Source organism: Desmodus rotundus, chromosome 4, assembly GCF_022682495.2.
Source record: "Desmodus rotundus isolate HL8 chromosome 4, HLdesRot8A.1, whole genome shotgun sequence".
In the NCBI taxonomy this organism is placed as follows: domain Eukaryota; kingdom Metazoa; phylum Chordata; class Mammalia; order Chiroptera; family Phyllostomidae; genus Desmodus; species Desmodus rotundus.
Genome location: NC_071390.1, coordinates 140,308,090 through 140,321,542, shown reverse-complemented (window position 1 = coordinate 140,321,542; position 13,453 = coordinate 140,308,090). Strand labels below are relative to the sequence as shown.

General features: G+C 38.2%; 1 protein-coding gene across 1 annotated transcript in view; it reads right to left on the bottom strand.

Moving 5' to 3' along the window:
• The window catches only part of MALRD1 (MAM and LDL receptor class A domain containing 1), a 543,248-nt gene that overhangs the window by 35,325 nt on the left and 494,470 nt on the right, over nucleotides 1–13,453 (bottom strand). Inside the window, 3 exon segments of the mRNA XM_071221350.1 lie at nucleotides 5,642–5,681; nucleotides 5,684–5,737; nucleotides 5,831–5,910. Coding sequence (XP_071077451.1) covers nucleotides 5,642–5,681; nucleotides 5,684–5,737; nucleotides 5,831–5,910 — 174 coding nt within the window.

Genomic DNA, 13,453 nt, shown 5'->3' with positions numbered 1-13,453 from the left:
TCACTGTTGTTTCATTTATCCATCTCGGGGCCAAACATTCCAGCTTGTTTTATAGCTTAAATAATTTCATGCAAAAAACTTTTTTTTAAATCTGATGTGTAAAGGTTTTATTTAAATGTAATTAGTAGACATAAACATTGATTTTGATGATGCTCAGAGATATTGATAATATTCAGTAAAGTATAGAAGGTTTTCAGTAGTCATGTTTTGGTTATCAATTATGCACACAATGCTAGCTACTGGTGATATAAACATGAGGACTCTTCAATATGGAAATAGTTAGGTAATAACACTACATAATAGCGCTGTAACTATCTTCTTCATGACAATATTTTGACATCTCAGTGACTAATCCTGAAGGGACGCCAGGAAATTTTTACCTGTCATCAAAAATATATGAAGTTGGGTAGTTCTGCCTGGCAGAGGGTGCAGAAAGCCATGTGCTTTTGGAGAATGGTGAGACTTTTCCCAAGGATTCGCTGTGGAAGTGTGGGAATGATAAAAAAATTAAATTTGGTACAGTGGTCTTTGACCATTGTCACTTGCATTTTCTCTAATATAATTTTGACAGAAAAAGGCTGATTTTGATGTTCAACTCAAACAGGCATGTTAAAACATGTCCCAGGGCAATCACATCAATTAATTGTGATTTCAAAATCTAAGTGGGAGCTCTGGCCAGTGTGATCAGTGGACTGGAGTGTTGTCGCATAAATCAAAAGGTCGTAGGTTCCATTCATGGTCAGGCACATGCCTAGCTTGTGGGTTTGGTCCCTGGTCAGGGTGTATATAAGAAGGCAACTAATCGATGTTTCTTTCTTGCATCAATGTTGCTCTCTCTCTCCCATCCCTTCTCTCTAAAATTAATAAGTATTTCCTCTAGTGAGGATAAAAAAAATTGGAGACATTCAAACAAAGGTCATCTGTTCTAATTGAAAAAAAATATCTAAGTGGGAAAGGAGAGGGAAGGAGGAGAAAGGATGATAGAGAGAGAGGGAGAGATAGGAAAAAACTGGCAAAAATTTACCTTCTGCTCCCCTTTCCATATTACTTACCTGAAATAATATACTTTTACTCTCAGATTCTCTCTTTATTTGGCCCCCAGGAGTATTCCCTTCCCTTTTTCCACAGATAGCTTATTTTAATAAGAATCAGGATGGATTTGGGCAATGAAGAGGACACAAGCTAATGAATAAATGCAAAAGGAGAAGCAGCAGGCCAAACAAATCTTTCTCAATCTGGGAGAAAACACATGAAATCTGAGCGTCCACAAAAAGACACACTTGACACTATTTGTGTCATGTACCCCCAAGAAGTCTCGAGGCCTCAAGATCCTCCAGTCTGCAGACCCCTGTATAGTGAATGGTGGTAATTCTGCTTGTGTTCTGCCCACATTTGGGCTGAGGCCAGTCATTCCTCAGGGGAAGTTCTTCTCTCTTCAGTACCACTACTTGGAACTTCATCCCTGTGGCCTCCAGGGCAACAGGTACAATGAGTGATTCAGGAGATCACTGAAGACTGAAGATACAGTCTTGGGTAGTGTTTTGGGGGGTAGTAAAAGGGAATAAAACTTTTATTTTGAGGTTTTGGAAATCAGAAAAGAAGGTACTAGGGAGAGGGAAGAGGGTGAGGTGGTGAATCATTGTCAGAGACAGAGATACTGGCTTGGCTCTCAAGCCCTAAACTTCATCTGCCTCTAATAAGAGTAGAGAGTTAAGATTTGGGTAACTGATTGATGGAGGTATTTATATCTATTTGCAATCATTTATTTCCACCATGTTTTATCGACCATTCTTTCTTCTTGGTCCAGTTCACATACATCTTGGGCAAATTTCATAACATTATTTTCTTTTAATGATTAAAAGTTAGTTTTTAATGTCTAAACATAGTCCAATCCCCTCTAAAGCTGCCAAGAAACACCAGATCTTAACCTCTATTTGTTGGCTGTCCTTTCCCCACTTCAATCTTGAGATCTGACCATGGCTGTTTCTTAAAGTCAGGAAGAGAGTAAAGTTTATGAGCCCCCCTCCCCTGCCCTCACTCAGCCATTTTTCAAAACTTGGCTCTATTGTGGGGACATAGAGATGAGACAGAAATGTGCAGCTGGAATTTTCTTAGTAACTAGTCACCTGTCATTGGTTGAAAGTCACCATTCATGGCACAATGGATAATTGTCACTTTTGTCTAGTTGTGGCCTCCATGGTGACAGCCCATGATTGTGTGTACATGTCTGTGTGTGTGAATCAACTTCATCTGGGCCCCTTCTCTCATTGAATACCTTTTAAAAGTGAGGCAGCCATGTCAACTTTAACTCAGTCCTTCCCCTGGTGCTCTTCTCAGGAGGGGCATCACCTCATTTAAACTGCCTAACAATGCCACAACGCCAACTTATCTCTATTCTCTGTGCTTCTTCAAGTGGACTGAAGCAGGAAATGCTAGGTTCTCTTGCATACATTTGGAGGGCCGTGCACAACTGGGCTACCATATAGTATCCCCATCCCTTGCTCTCCTAATGTTTCCAGGCACATTATACCACAGTCCGTTTAAGTCCAGCTGGCACAGGATGCTCCCAGGGCCATCCACGTCCAGAGCAGTGCACCAAAAATTGTCTTTATGTCTTTTTACAAAGGGTACATGTGTTAAGCACTCCTGAGAACCTTTTCTCTACACTGCACTCTGATGCAGCACAGGAATCAGATGTTGCAGAATTTTCATCATTTCTTCTAGGCATCACCAATCTTAACTATTGATTCTCTTGGTGCCCTTTCATCATCTTGCTTTGGGTAGTGCTGCTGGTGGTGGTATCTTCCTCTGTTCTCCATTGGGAACAGGGTAAAAACTTCCCACTACAAACACGGCACTGCTCCAAAGGCAATGACTTCAAGGGTCCTTCTCTTTTCTTCCTGGTCCTCTCCTTATGTAGACTGGAGAGACGAAGGATCAGATGATGGCAGTATAGATAGCTCTGCTTCCACTAGCAAGCCTCAGCGGATTGTGTCTCACCCCAATAATGGGTAATCCTTGGCAGTTCTTTAAAATCTGTGGTATTGGGAGCCTCTTGTTTGTAGAATGTAGCCACTTCTACTTAATATCTCAGGTATCTTGGGCAAGAAGGGTTATTATTGTAAGATAAGAGTCCTGCTGTGTTCAGGTAGGATGATAAAAGCACCTCTATCTCAGCTTTCCATTTCAAAAAATGAAGTCACTCTTTATTTTTGGGTTCTCAAAGGTAGGTTCCAGGATGTGGAAATGATGGGCACTAATATTTTATATGTTAAAGTCAATGTAGCTAGAAAAATAGTTGAAAGTGTGGCATGGATCTGGAGCGTGGAACAGAATTTCAGTGAGAGAGAGGATTTGAAGCCATTAATGTATAGATGGCATTTGAAAGCTTGGAAATGAATGACATCTTCCACAGAGAATAGGTAGGGTGGGAAGGGAACTAGATATAGAGGCAAACCCTGGAGACCATCAGTAAGGGATGAGAAGGAGGAGAGAAGAAGAGACTAAACATTTCTAGAAAGTCAGAGACAGGATAAGAGAAAGGAAAGAACAAGAGAAGATGAGCAAAGAAATAAGAAAAGAGAAAAAAGAAATAGGGTTAGTTTGGCAAAGAAAGGTGAGAAGTGATTACAAAGAGTGACACTGAAGAAGAATGACAGAAAGGAGAGAAAGGAGAGCTAGCTCTTTCAGGCTCTGGTATAGTGCCACCAAAATCTGCCTGAGAGGTCTCTCCAAAGCCCCAGTGGCATAGATGTCCAATACGAATCTGGAAAAGGTGTGAGATTTAGGGTTCTCCCTGAGTACTGTCACTGGTTGTGTTAATATGACAACTTGTTCACATAGTGTGATGATTAAATTTATGTGTCGACTTTGATAGGCTATGGTGTTCAGTTCTTTGCTCAAACAATAGCCTGGATGTTGCTGTAAAGTTATATTATGTATGATTAACATTCACAATCAACCAACTGTAAGTGAAGTATATGACCTTCCATAATGTGGATGGGCCTCATTCAATCGTTTAAAAGCTTTAACAACAAAGACTGAGGTTTTCCAAATAGGAAGGAATTCTGTCTCAAGGCTGCAACACAGAAACCCGCGCCTGCGTTCCCAGCCTGATAACATGGCTGGCAGACTGGGGACTCAAGCCTGCACTGCCAACTCTTACTTGAATTTGCAACTTGCAAGCCTGCTTAACAACTTTCAGGCTTGCCAGCCCCAACTGCATGAGCCAATTCCTTAGAATAAATCTTTCTATATACATTATCAATATGATTATGTTAGTTATTATTTAACTAATATCCAAATAAGTATAATTTGTATAATTATTGTTACATAATTTATTAAATGATAATGTTAGTATATCTTATCATTTGCATATATATGCTACTCTTAAGATACCTTAATGTATTCCATTTGATGATGTATTAATATTATAGATTATGTTATATAATAAGACATTTCAAGATACACATATATGAAGATGGAAACAATATATCTAGCTAACGAGCCATTGTTTCTGTTTCTTTGGAGAACACTGGCTAATGCATGTGTACATTCTATCACAGAACCAGCATTTTACTTAGTAGCTTTGTGTCTGTTTTTCCTGCTAGATTATAAACTCCTTTAAGTCCTGAATGCTTCTCATTCATGTTTATATCTAAGTTGTCTGGCATATTTTAGGCACATAAGAAATAACTATAGAATTATTAGATCAGTAAGATCTTCTGGGTAGTAATGGATTAAAAATGTCATTTTTTCCCTAATGAACATCATAGTTCTAGAATAATTTTGCTTTAATTGATGGTATCAAGTTTGGTGTCTGCTAATTAGCAAGATCACAGGCTGGAGATCTGAGAAGAACTCATCAAACGGTGGCACATATCAATCGACACCAAGGAAAATGGAGTCGAGTTATTCTGGGTTCAGACACATCAGCATTGCAGTTAGCTGATCTGAACCTCTGACCACAAACTTAGCATGCAACACATGATGAATTTCTTCAATCTCTTAAAATTTTATTAAATCCTATTCTCAGCCTTTATCTTGTTCAGTTCATGGAAAATCAGTCATTTCCATTATTGGGGTGACCTGTATCCCATACAGGTGATGGGAAGATGGGTATTAGGTAGCTCCTAGCATCCTGACCAGCGCTGTGGATTGTGAGGTCTGAGCTACGCCTGCACCCAGCCTGCAGAGGGCCTCCAGTGTAGCCCCTCTTGGCCTCTGTTATGAGCATTGCTTAGCACATGGGGGTCTTGGCCTGGAAACCTGGTGGCTAGAGTTCAGCCTACCTGGGCAGGACGTGAAATGATCTCTTCTGCAGTTCTTCCTTGGGCACTACCAGAGAGTGGAATGCTCATGCCTCCTGGAGAGAATGCTATGTTCTCCTTTTTGTTGTTACCAAAAATGCTCCTAACATAATCTGAAAAGTCAATGTAAGGTTTTTTACCTCTCCCTCCAAAAAAAGAGTTATTGTTAAGTAGCTCCTGCTTTCTGCCCAGAGAAATAAATCCATAAACTATGGAAATGCTAAAGTTACCTGTATGTAAAATGAAGTGAAAGGAAAATACAGCAAATTAAATGTTTCAGAAAATTGTTCTACCATAGTATATTTTACTCAGCAATCAAATGCATCACTTACCTTACTGGCACTTTTCTGTTTGCAAGGAAACGCAAGGTATGACTGTAATATGAGCCATCAGAAAAGCTAGTCCAGAACCCAGCAGAGTCCATGTATCTAGATTTTCAAATTAGTGAAAAAGATAAATATGCAGTCAAGAATATTAGACACTCAAACCCAAGTGACTTGTTTAGTCACAATGTCACCTACCATGCTGAGAGTATGTAAAACCTGCTGTAGATGAGCTAACTTTGATGTGGCGTCGATTTCCTTTCCACCCTTGCCCACATCTGGAACCAAGATAAAATATGACAGTAAGAAAAAGAAAAGGTAGAGACATATTTTAGCAGTGTTGTCGGGGAATAAAATGATGAATGTCAATAAACAGTGAGATACCAGCCATGTGGGTAACTTTGATAAGAAACCAAAGCCAAAACAAAATTAAATTTTATTATTTTCACATTATTGTGGAAGATGATGTTTTTTCATGATTTATCCTCTTTTTGACTTTATAAGGTGGGAACTTGGTTTTCACAGGTTTCCTTTTTTTGCTTTCAAAAATTGCCTTGCTTTTCAGCAGTGTCCCTATTACTTTACTCATCCTTTGTCTCACCTAAAATCTAGCACATTTTCCAATAGTAAGTGATATAAGTTATTTTAGAGACTGATAGAGGATATTCAAATTACAGAATAACATACATATAAATCACAGAGTATATTTATTTTTCATTAAAAACAGATGACCCTTCCAGTTCATTGATTTGGAATAAGGTTAATAATCTCACAGAAGGTATGAGGAATACTACTAGAATGTCAGTCCCTTTGCTTTCCTTAGGGACATGCACGATGCAACTCCTAACTACTGGGAGCATCGCCTTTGATATAGGTAACCTTGAGATAGTTCGGACATGGAGACTAGTTTGGGCCCCACTGAGTGATGAGATTTATTTCTAAGTGGTAAAATGTCAGAGTATTTCTGGTAGTAGGTATTTGTTTATGGCTGTGAAAGCTTGTGTAGATATTCTTATTTACCATAAATAACTGGATACAAACTAAGAAGGGTTTAGTTGAATTTCCTGTCAGGTTAATGGTACATGCAACAAAATAGTATTTAAAAACTAGCTTTTCAATACATCTGCTTTTAAAAGCTGGGTGTTAGAACCAATGCTTCTTCACCACACATTTGCTATAGTTTCTCTCAACTCTCTTTTGAATTTGAAAATTTGAGTGCTCAGTAGCAATTCCTTCACAAAGCAATAGCTTTTTTTTCTTTTTTTTTATTGCCGTTCAATTACAGTTGTCTGCATTTTCTCCCCTCCCCCCACCTCACCCCAGACAAGCCCACCTCCCTCCCCCGCCTCCACCTTCCCCCTTGGTTTTGTCCATGTGTCCTTTATAGTAGTTCCTGAAAACCCCTCTCCCCACTGTCCCCTCCCCACTCCCCTCTGGCTATTATTAGATTGTTCTCAACTTCAATGCCTCTGGTTATATTTTGTTTGCTTTTTTCTCTTGTTGATTAGGTTCCAGTTAAAGGTGAGATCATATGGTATTTGTCTGTCACTGCCTGACTTATTTCACTTAGCATAATGCTCTCCAGTTCCATCCATGCTGTTGCAAAGGGTGTAAACTCCTTCTTTCTCTCTGCTGCATAGTATTCCATTGTGTAAATGTACCATAGTTTTGGAGCCACTCATTCGCCGATGGGCACTTAGGTTGCTTCCAGTACTTGGAACTTGTTTTATACTTGATCCAGTATTTACTTGTTTACTTTATCTCTTTCATTCACATTCTGCACTTTAATTTTTTTCTTTCCTAATGGTCAGTCATTTTAAAGTGCTTCAAGTATGTTCTTTCATTTAGGTGTCCTTGCAAAACATGGAATCCCATCTCACATGCATACATTAACACTGTGTTTCTGTGTCCACACAGCCCTTAGGACATAGTTCTTGTCTGTCCTCAGTTGACAGTGTGACTCTACAGGTCAGTCTTTCACATGTGCACCAACTTGGTGTGGCCCGGAGACAGGGACAGTTTTTCATTTTGGGTTAATTTGCCTCCTTCAGATTTTGAAAAAGCCACTTCATTGGCATCAGGATTGTACTAATCTTCACTTAGTATGTTGTAGGTATCTCAATGTATCTATTAAGATAAATATCAGTGGAAAACATCTTAAAATACTAGTTAAAAAATGAATGGGGAAAATCTAAACCATACTGAGAAAAAGCATGAATGCTATGTGTCTATCTATCATCTATATACTATCTTTTTTCTAGTTATCTATATATTTATATATGTGTATGTATTTGTATATTATCTAATCTATCTATCATCTATCATCTATCTATCAACTATCTATCTATCCATCTATCTATCAATCATCTATCTATCATCAATCTACCTATCATCTATTAGCTGCAAGACAGCACCAGAATGTTACCGGAACTTGGTTCACTAAAGGGCCCCTTGTTCCTCTTCTAGGGGTGTGTACCACATGAGTATTGACAAGCCAGAGGGGGGTCCAAACCGCATGACCAGCCATGTGAAAGTTCATGGAGTCTAAACTGCAGGACCAGTGACATGCTAGGAAAGGTCATCTGGGGGGTCAAGGTCTCACCTTACAATTGTCTGTTGCTAGGCAGTGGGACTTTCTGCTCTGCTGACCTCTGTACCTGGCCTATCAGTTCCTACTCTGCTCATGTCATCTAACTGCGCACTCTATCATGTCATCATATGTATGCACCATCTGGCTATAGACCAATCTGCTGGTGACGAACAGAGTATTAAGTGACCTTTTCTTTTGACAGTTTTCACTGAAAAACAATTTCAACTATACTGAAAAACATTTTGATGGCAATTTTACAGAAATGAGTATAGATACTATGGATGAAAATACAATAAAGATAGGCAATTTGTTTTTTTACATTAATGGAAATTTTAAATAACAGGGTATAACCTTCTTTTAAATAAGTACATAAGTACATAGCACTGCATTTGTATTTATTTATTTATTTATTTTACCAAAGAATAAATATAGTAAAGAATAGATCAAAGTGATATAACCTTATCAACTAACAACAAGAAAAGCAAGAGAAAGGAATGCACTTTATGGGCCAAAATCAGTTTCAAAATATGCTGAATTTTTGTCATTTTTGGTCAAGGAAATTTTAAATTTGAGAAGTACAAATACAACTTTGACTTAGATATTTATACAGAAAATCCTTCAAAGGAGTTGATTGTTTTAGAGGAAACTGAGTATACTCCCGACAAAAGTCTCCACCTAAGGATATTTTGACTGCCATGTTTAAACTATATCTTTTCTATACATTTTCAAGAGGGATTATCATTTGTGAATTTTAATAGATATAAATTAATTTTGAAATATAAATAGAAATTATTGAAATTTTAAAATCATACAGTAATATCTATGATTCAATAAAAATTCTAGTCAATACCAACAAACTTTTCCTGGATGTAAACATTATAATCTCCACACCAACCTGATTTCCAAACCATCAGTTCCCTCTATTTGATGTTTATCAAATTAAAAATAGTCAATAATACACTCTTAAAGCAATAAGTGAAATTATGCACAATGTATGTTAAAACACATCCCTTCATTTTCATATCAATTCTATCCTCTTGATGTAACTAATATAACAGTGAAGTAGTCTCCTTCCACTCCTTTACCCTCTCACAGAACACCCACACCGACGTGCACGTGTGAGTATGTGTGTGGGGGCTGCATGCATGCTTTCTGTAATAGAAGCATTTCCATCTCTCTGTAACAAGCTGGCTTTTACTTTCAACAATACGTTATGGACTTTCCTAAGGTCAGCGCTCTATGCAAATGGCCCATACAGACATTCGTTTTTCAGAAATTAATATTTCATGTATACATTTCTTAGTTTAATTTTCTGTTGTTGTTGCTTTCTTCCTTCTCTTCGCCCCTCTCCACTAAGGAGAAACGTTTGCTGGGTTGCAGAAATAATCAAGTATATTTAACATACATTTTATCTTTCTTTGTCACACTAAACCTCTTCTGTGGGTAATTCAATGTTCAAGGTAATTGTGGTGGTCAAATCTCTAGACTCCACTGAAGCAGGGAGAAAGGACGAGATATTGGGAAGAATTCAGTGCACTTGGCTAGGCGGATGCCAACCAGAGAAGACCAGCCCTGGTGCGGCATCCTAGGCAGAGCTATGAGGAGCTGGCTGTTTGTGAGAGTGAGGTGGGTGTGGGGAGTGCTGCATAATTGTTTGATGCCAGGAATAGGATGCCTAAAAGACTGGGACAATGGGATTCACCTTATTTGGATGACAATTAATTAAGGACTAGAACAGCCCTTTCTAGGTAGTACCTTAGCTATTTTATGACTAAACAAGGCTGAACGCAATTGTGATTTAACCTTTTGTATAATCCAAATGGTTACATAAAGACTGTAAGCATTATGCAGGGTCCAGCAGATGTAAGGCCTGCTTGAGTGTAGTTGGTAGGGTAATAATATGGGTGTAATAATTTATTGTTTTAATTTGAACATTTCACCTGAAATGTCATATGGTGTGCTTGAGTGTGATATTGTTATGTTACAGAATTGCATGCTTATGATTTCATAAAAAAAGATTTTGTAATACAAAAGGGGTGTTATCTGTGCCAGACCCTGTATAATACTTGTGCTAACACTAAGATACTTCAATCTAAATTAGAATAATTGCTTATCTTGTTTTGTCAAGAAGAAAGAAAATGTTAGATGTGATATAATTATTTTAGAGGTCTTATATTTTTATAGTGAGTCATTAGAGTCAGTTTAAGCAATAAAATTAACTATTAAACTTGACAGAAGGGAAGAAAATCACTTTTCCTTACAGACAGCACCCATAAGTAAAACGAACATGAAGAAAAACTAATTTTTGAGCTAATATGGGGCTGTGTGTTTTGTCATTTATTTCATATACCTAATGACTGTAAGCCTTTTTTTTGTACCTATGGAAGTTCAGGCTACTACCCAATTATAGTGCACGTTATGAACGCCTCCCTCAAATTCATTTAACCACACTAGCTCCTTCCCTCCCCTCCACCAAAGTGGAAGCATGTCTATGGTTTGGTTGGGATTGAACCTCAGCCTGACCTCTAGTGTTATCTTGGTCTCCTTGGCATAATGTTTTGTCTCACGACCTTGTCTATCACCACATGGCCTTTCTAATCAACAGGGGTTGGTTCATAAAGAAACACGGACAGGCCTGGCTGGTGTGGCTCAGTGAATTGAGCACCAGACTGTTAAACAAAGGGTCACCTGTTAGATTCTCATGCCTGGGTTGCAGGCCAGGTCCCCAGTAGGGGGCACATGAGAGGCAACCACACACTGATGTTTCTCTCCCTCTCTTTCTCCCTCCCTTCCCCTCTCTCTAAAAATAGATAAATAAAATCTTAAAAAAAGAAAAGAAACACAGACATCAGTTTGTCCAGTAAGAATTCTGTTACCATGGGATACATTTGTATAGAAGACATACTCACTCCAACTCTGACGTGAAAAAGGAAGCATGGAGCCCTGTAAGCTCAGGGAGCCCTCTTGCTACCATTTTGCTGCAAAAGCCAGCCTGAGCTCAAATAGACTAATAGGAAGATACAGCTTTTGAAATCATTGAGGAATGGAGAAACAACCAAATGGCATTGCAAACTTCCCCATTAGTTCTTGTTCAAAGCCTGCTTTGCATTTAGATACTTTAGTTACATGAGTCAATAAATTGTTTCTCATTTAAGCGGTTTCAGTTGGCTCTTCTATTATGAGAACACACAGAGACAACTTTAGTTTTCCTACTCTTCCAATTTGATTGCTGAGTTCTCACTAAATCAGTAATTTCTTATTCATAAAATATTTATTGAATGTTTACTATGTACAAGATAACTCTATTAGGTACGTAGAGGGTGGACAAGATATGTTTTAAAATGTGTAGGAGTATAAACTTAAATATGAAATAAAAAACATATTATAGAAAATAACTGAGATACAAAGTAGAGAAAAAAATGTATGTAATATAAAAAAGGTAAAAAAGAGTGCTAAAGAAGAGGATGAAAGAATTCCTTCAAGAATAATTATATTTCCAGAACCAGAAAGTGAAAAATGTGCAATCCCGACTATATACATTTGTGGAACAGGCAATACATTAAATTATATTTATTCCAAAGAATGAAATGCTTATGTATATGTATTACATAACAATGTTTCAGAAAAATTGGTCATAAAAGAATACAGAAATCATTTATAATTGATGGAATCTAGAAAAATATGTTCAAATATAAGGTGTTATTGGTATTTTAAATTAACCTCTAGATTTCCCAATTATTTATTACACGATATTTTTCAGCCATACATAGTGGAATATTGCAGTTTTTAAGGACAGAGAAAGAAAATGCCTTCAGAAGCAGGATGCATTTTGAATATATTTTAGATAAGATTTATAATTTAGCATTATAGCAGTTGACTTGTTTTTCTTAGGCATTTTTATAGCAATATGCTATGATAATTAAATTTATGTATATCACTTTTGTTTATAGGAGCCAGTATCATTCTACATTTACATTCCACCTTTCAGAAAACTACAACATACAAAGCCCAGTAAGAATCACAATTGAATGCCTTCTATGTGCTCAAAAATATTCTAAATGCTTTAGCATATGTTTGTAATTCAGTAATGTTACAGAATAGGAATTACTTCCTCATTTCATAGTTGAAATAAAGGTACAGAGCAGGGGAACAGTAATCACCCAGGGCCACCTTCTGAATGAGATTTTAAACTATGTCTCCTGTCTCCTCAGCCAATGAATGTCGCGTTCACCACGTGGTTTTGCCTCCCAGGTCTTTACAAAGTAGGAATACAATTGTTTGTGATGTAGTTAATTTTTCAATCTTTGTCTGTTAGGAGAGCTTCACAAGGAAAAATTTCTGGTCTTAATGGTCTGAAAATGTCCATTTATCACGTTAAGCTTTACTCTGGAAACATCTCTCAGTGTAGAGGAGACGGATGGGGCACTAAGAGGGAGTGCTAGAGTCAGGGTGGCCTGGATTTGAGACTTAACTTTGCCACTTTCTAGCTATTGGAGACTCAAATGACTTCAGTTTCCTATTATAAGCAGTAACAACTTGCCTCACAGAACGTGCATGAGAACTAAACAACAAATATAAAAGTCCACTGTAGACTGTAGAGTGTTATCTGTGCCCAGCTGTTCCATACCAGCCTTTTGCTTTCTGGTAGAAATTATGGTCGTGACAATTCCCTGCTGACCATAGGCCCTAACAGACTGTCGCTCCAGGAAACGGGCATCTGACAACTGTCCTGTTCCCATGCCTGCCTGAGCACTGGTTAAGATGTATGAAGCCATGAAAAGCCATGGCCACAGCTTCTGCTTTTATGGCTTATTAATTATGCTTTTAAAAAATGTATGTATGAATATGCAAGGGGGTTACTGATTCAGTTATACAGGTAGGGGAAGAAAAAGCAGTTTTTAAATATGTTGAGTGCCTGCAGGGTACATTCCTCTCCCCCACAGCCCGAGGTTTCTACCCAACCGAAGCATGTACTCTGAGTGGGGACAGGGTAGTGCTTTCCCCACTGAGTATAAAAGCACCAGCTCAGACCATGTTTGCAGGGCCCCGTGCTGAGCCTGTGCCAGCAGAAAGGGAGTGAGTGGGACAACAGAGGGGAGCCCCTAACAAGCCATCTTATTGTCACGGGTGAATTCCTGTCGCAGAAAACAGAAAAGCAGGAGAAGCCACTGAATACTCTCTGAGGCACAAAGGACTGCAATTCCACATTGAGTACCGGTGATTAATTTGCT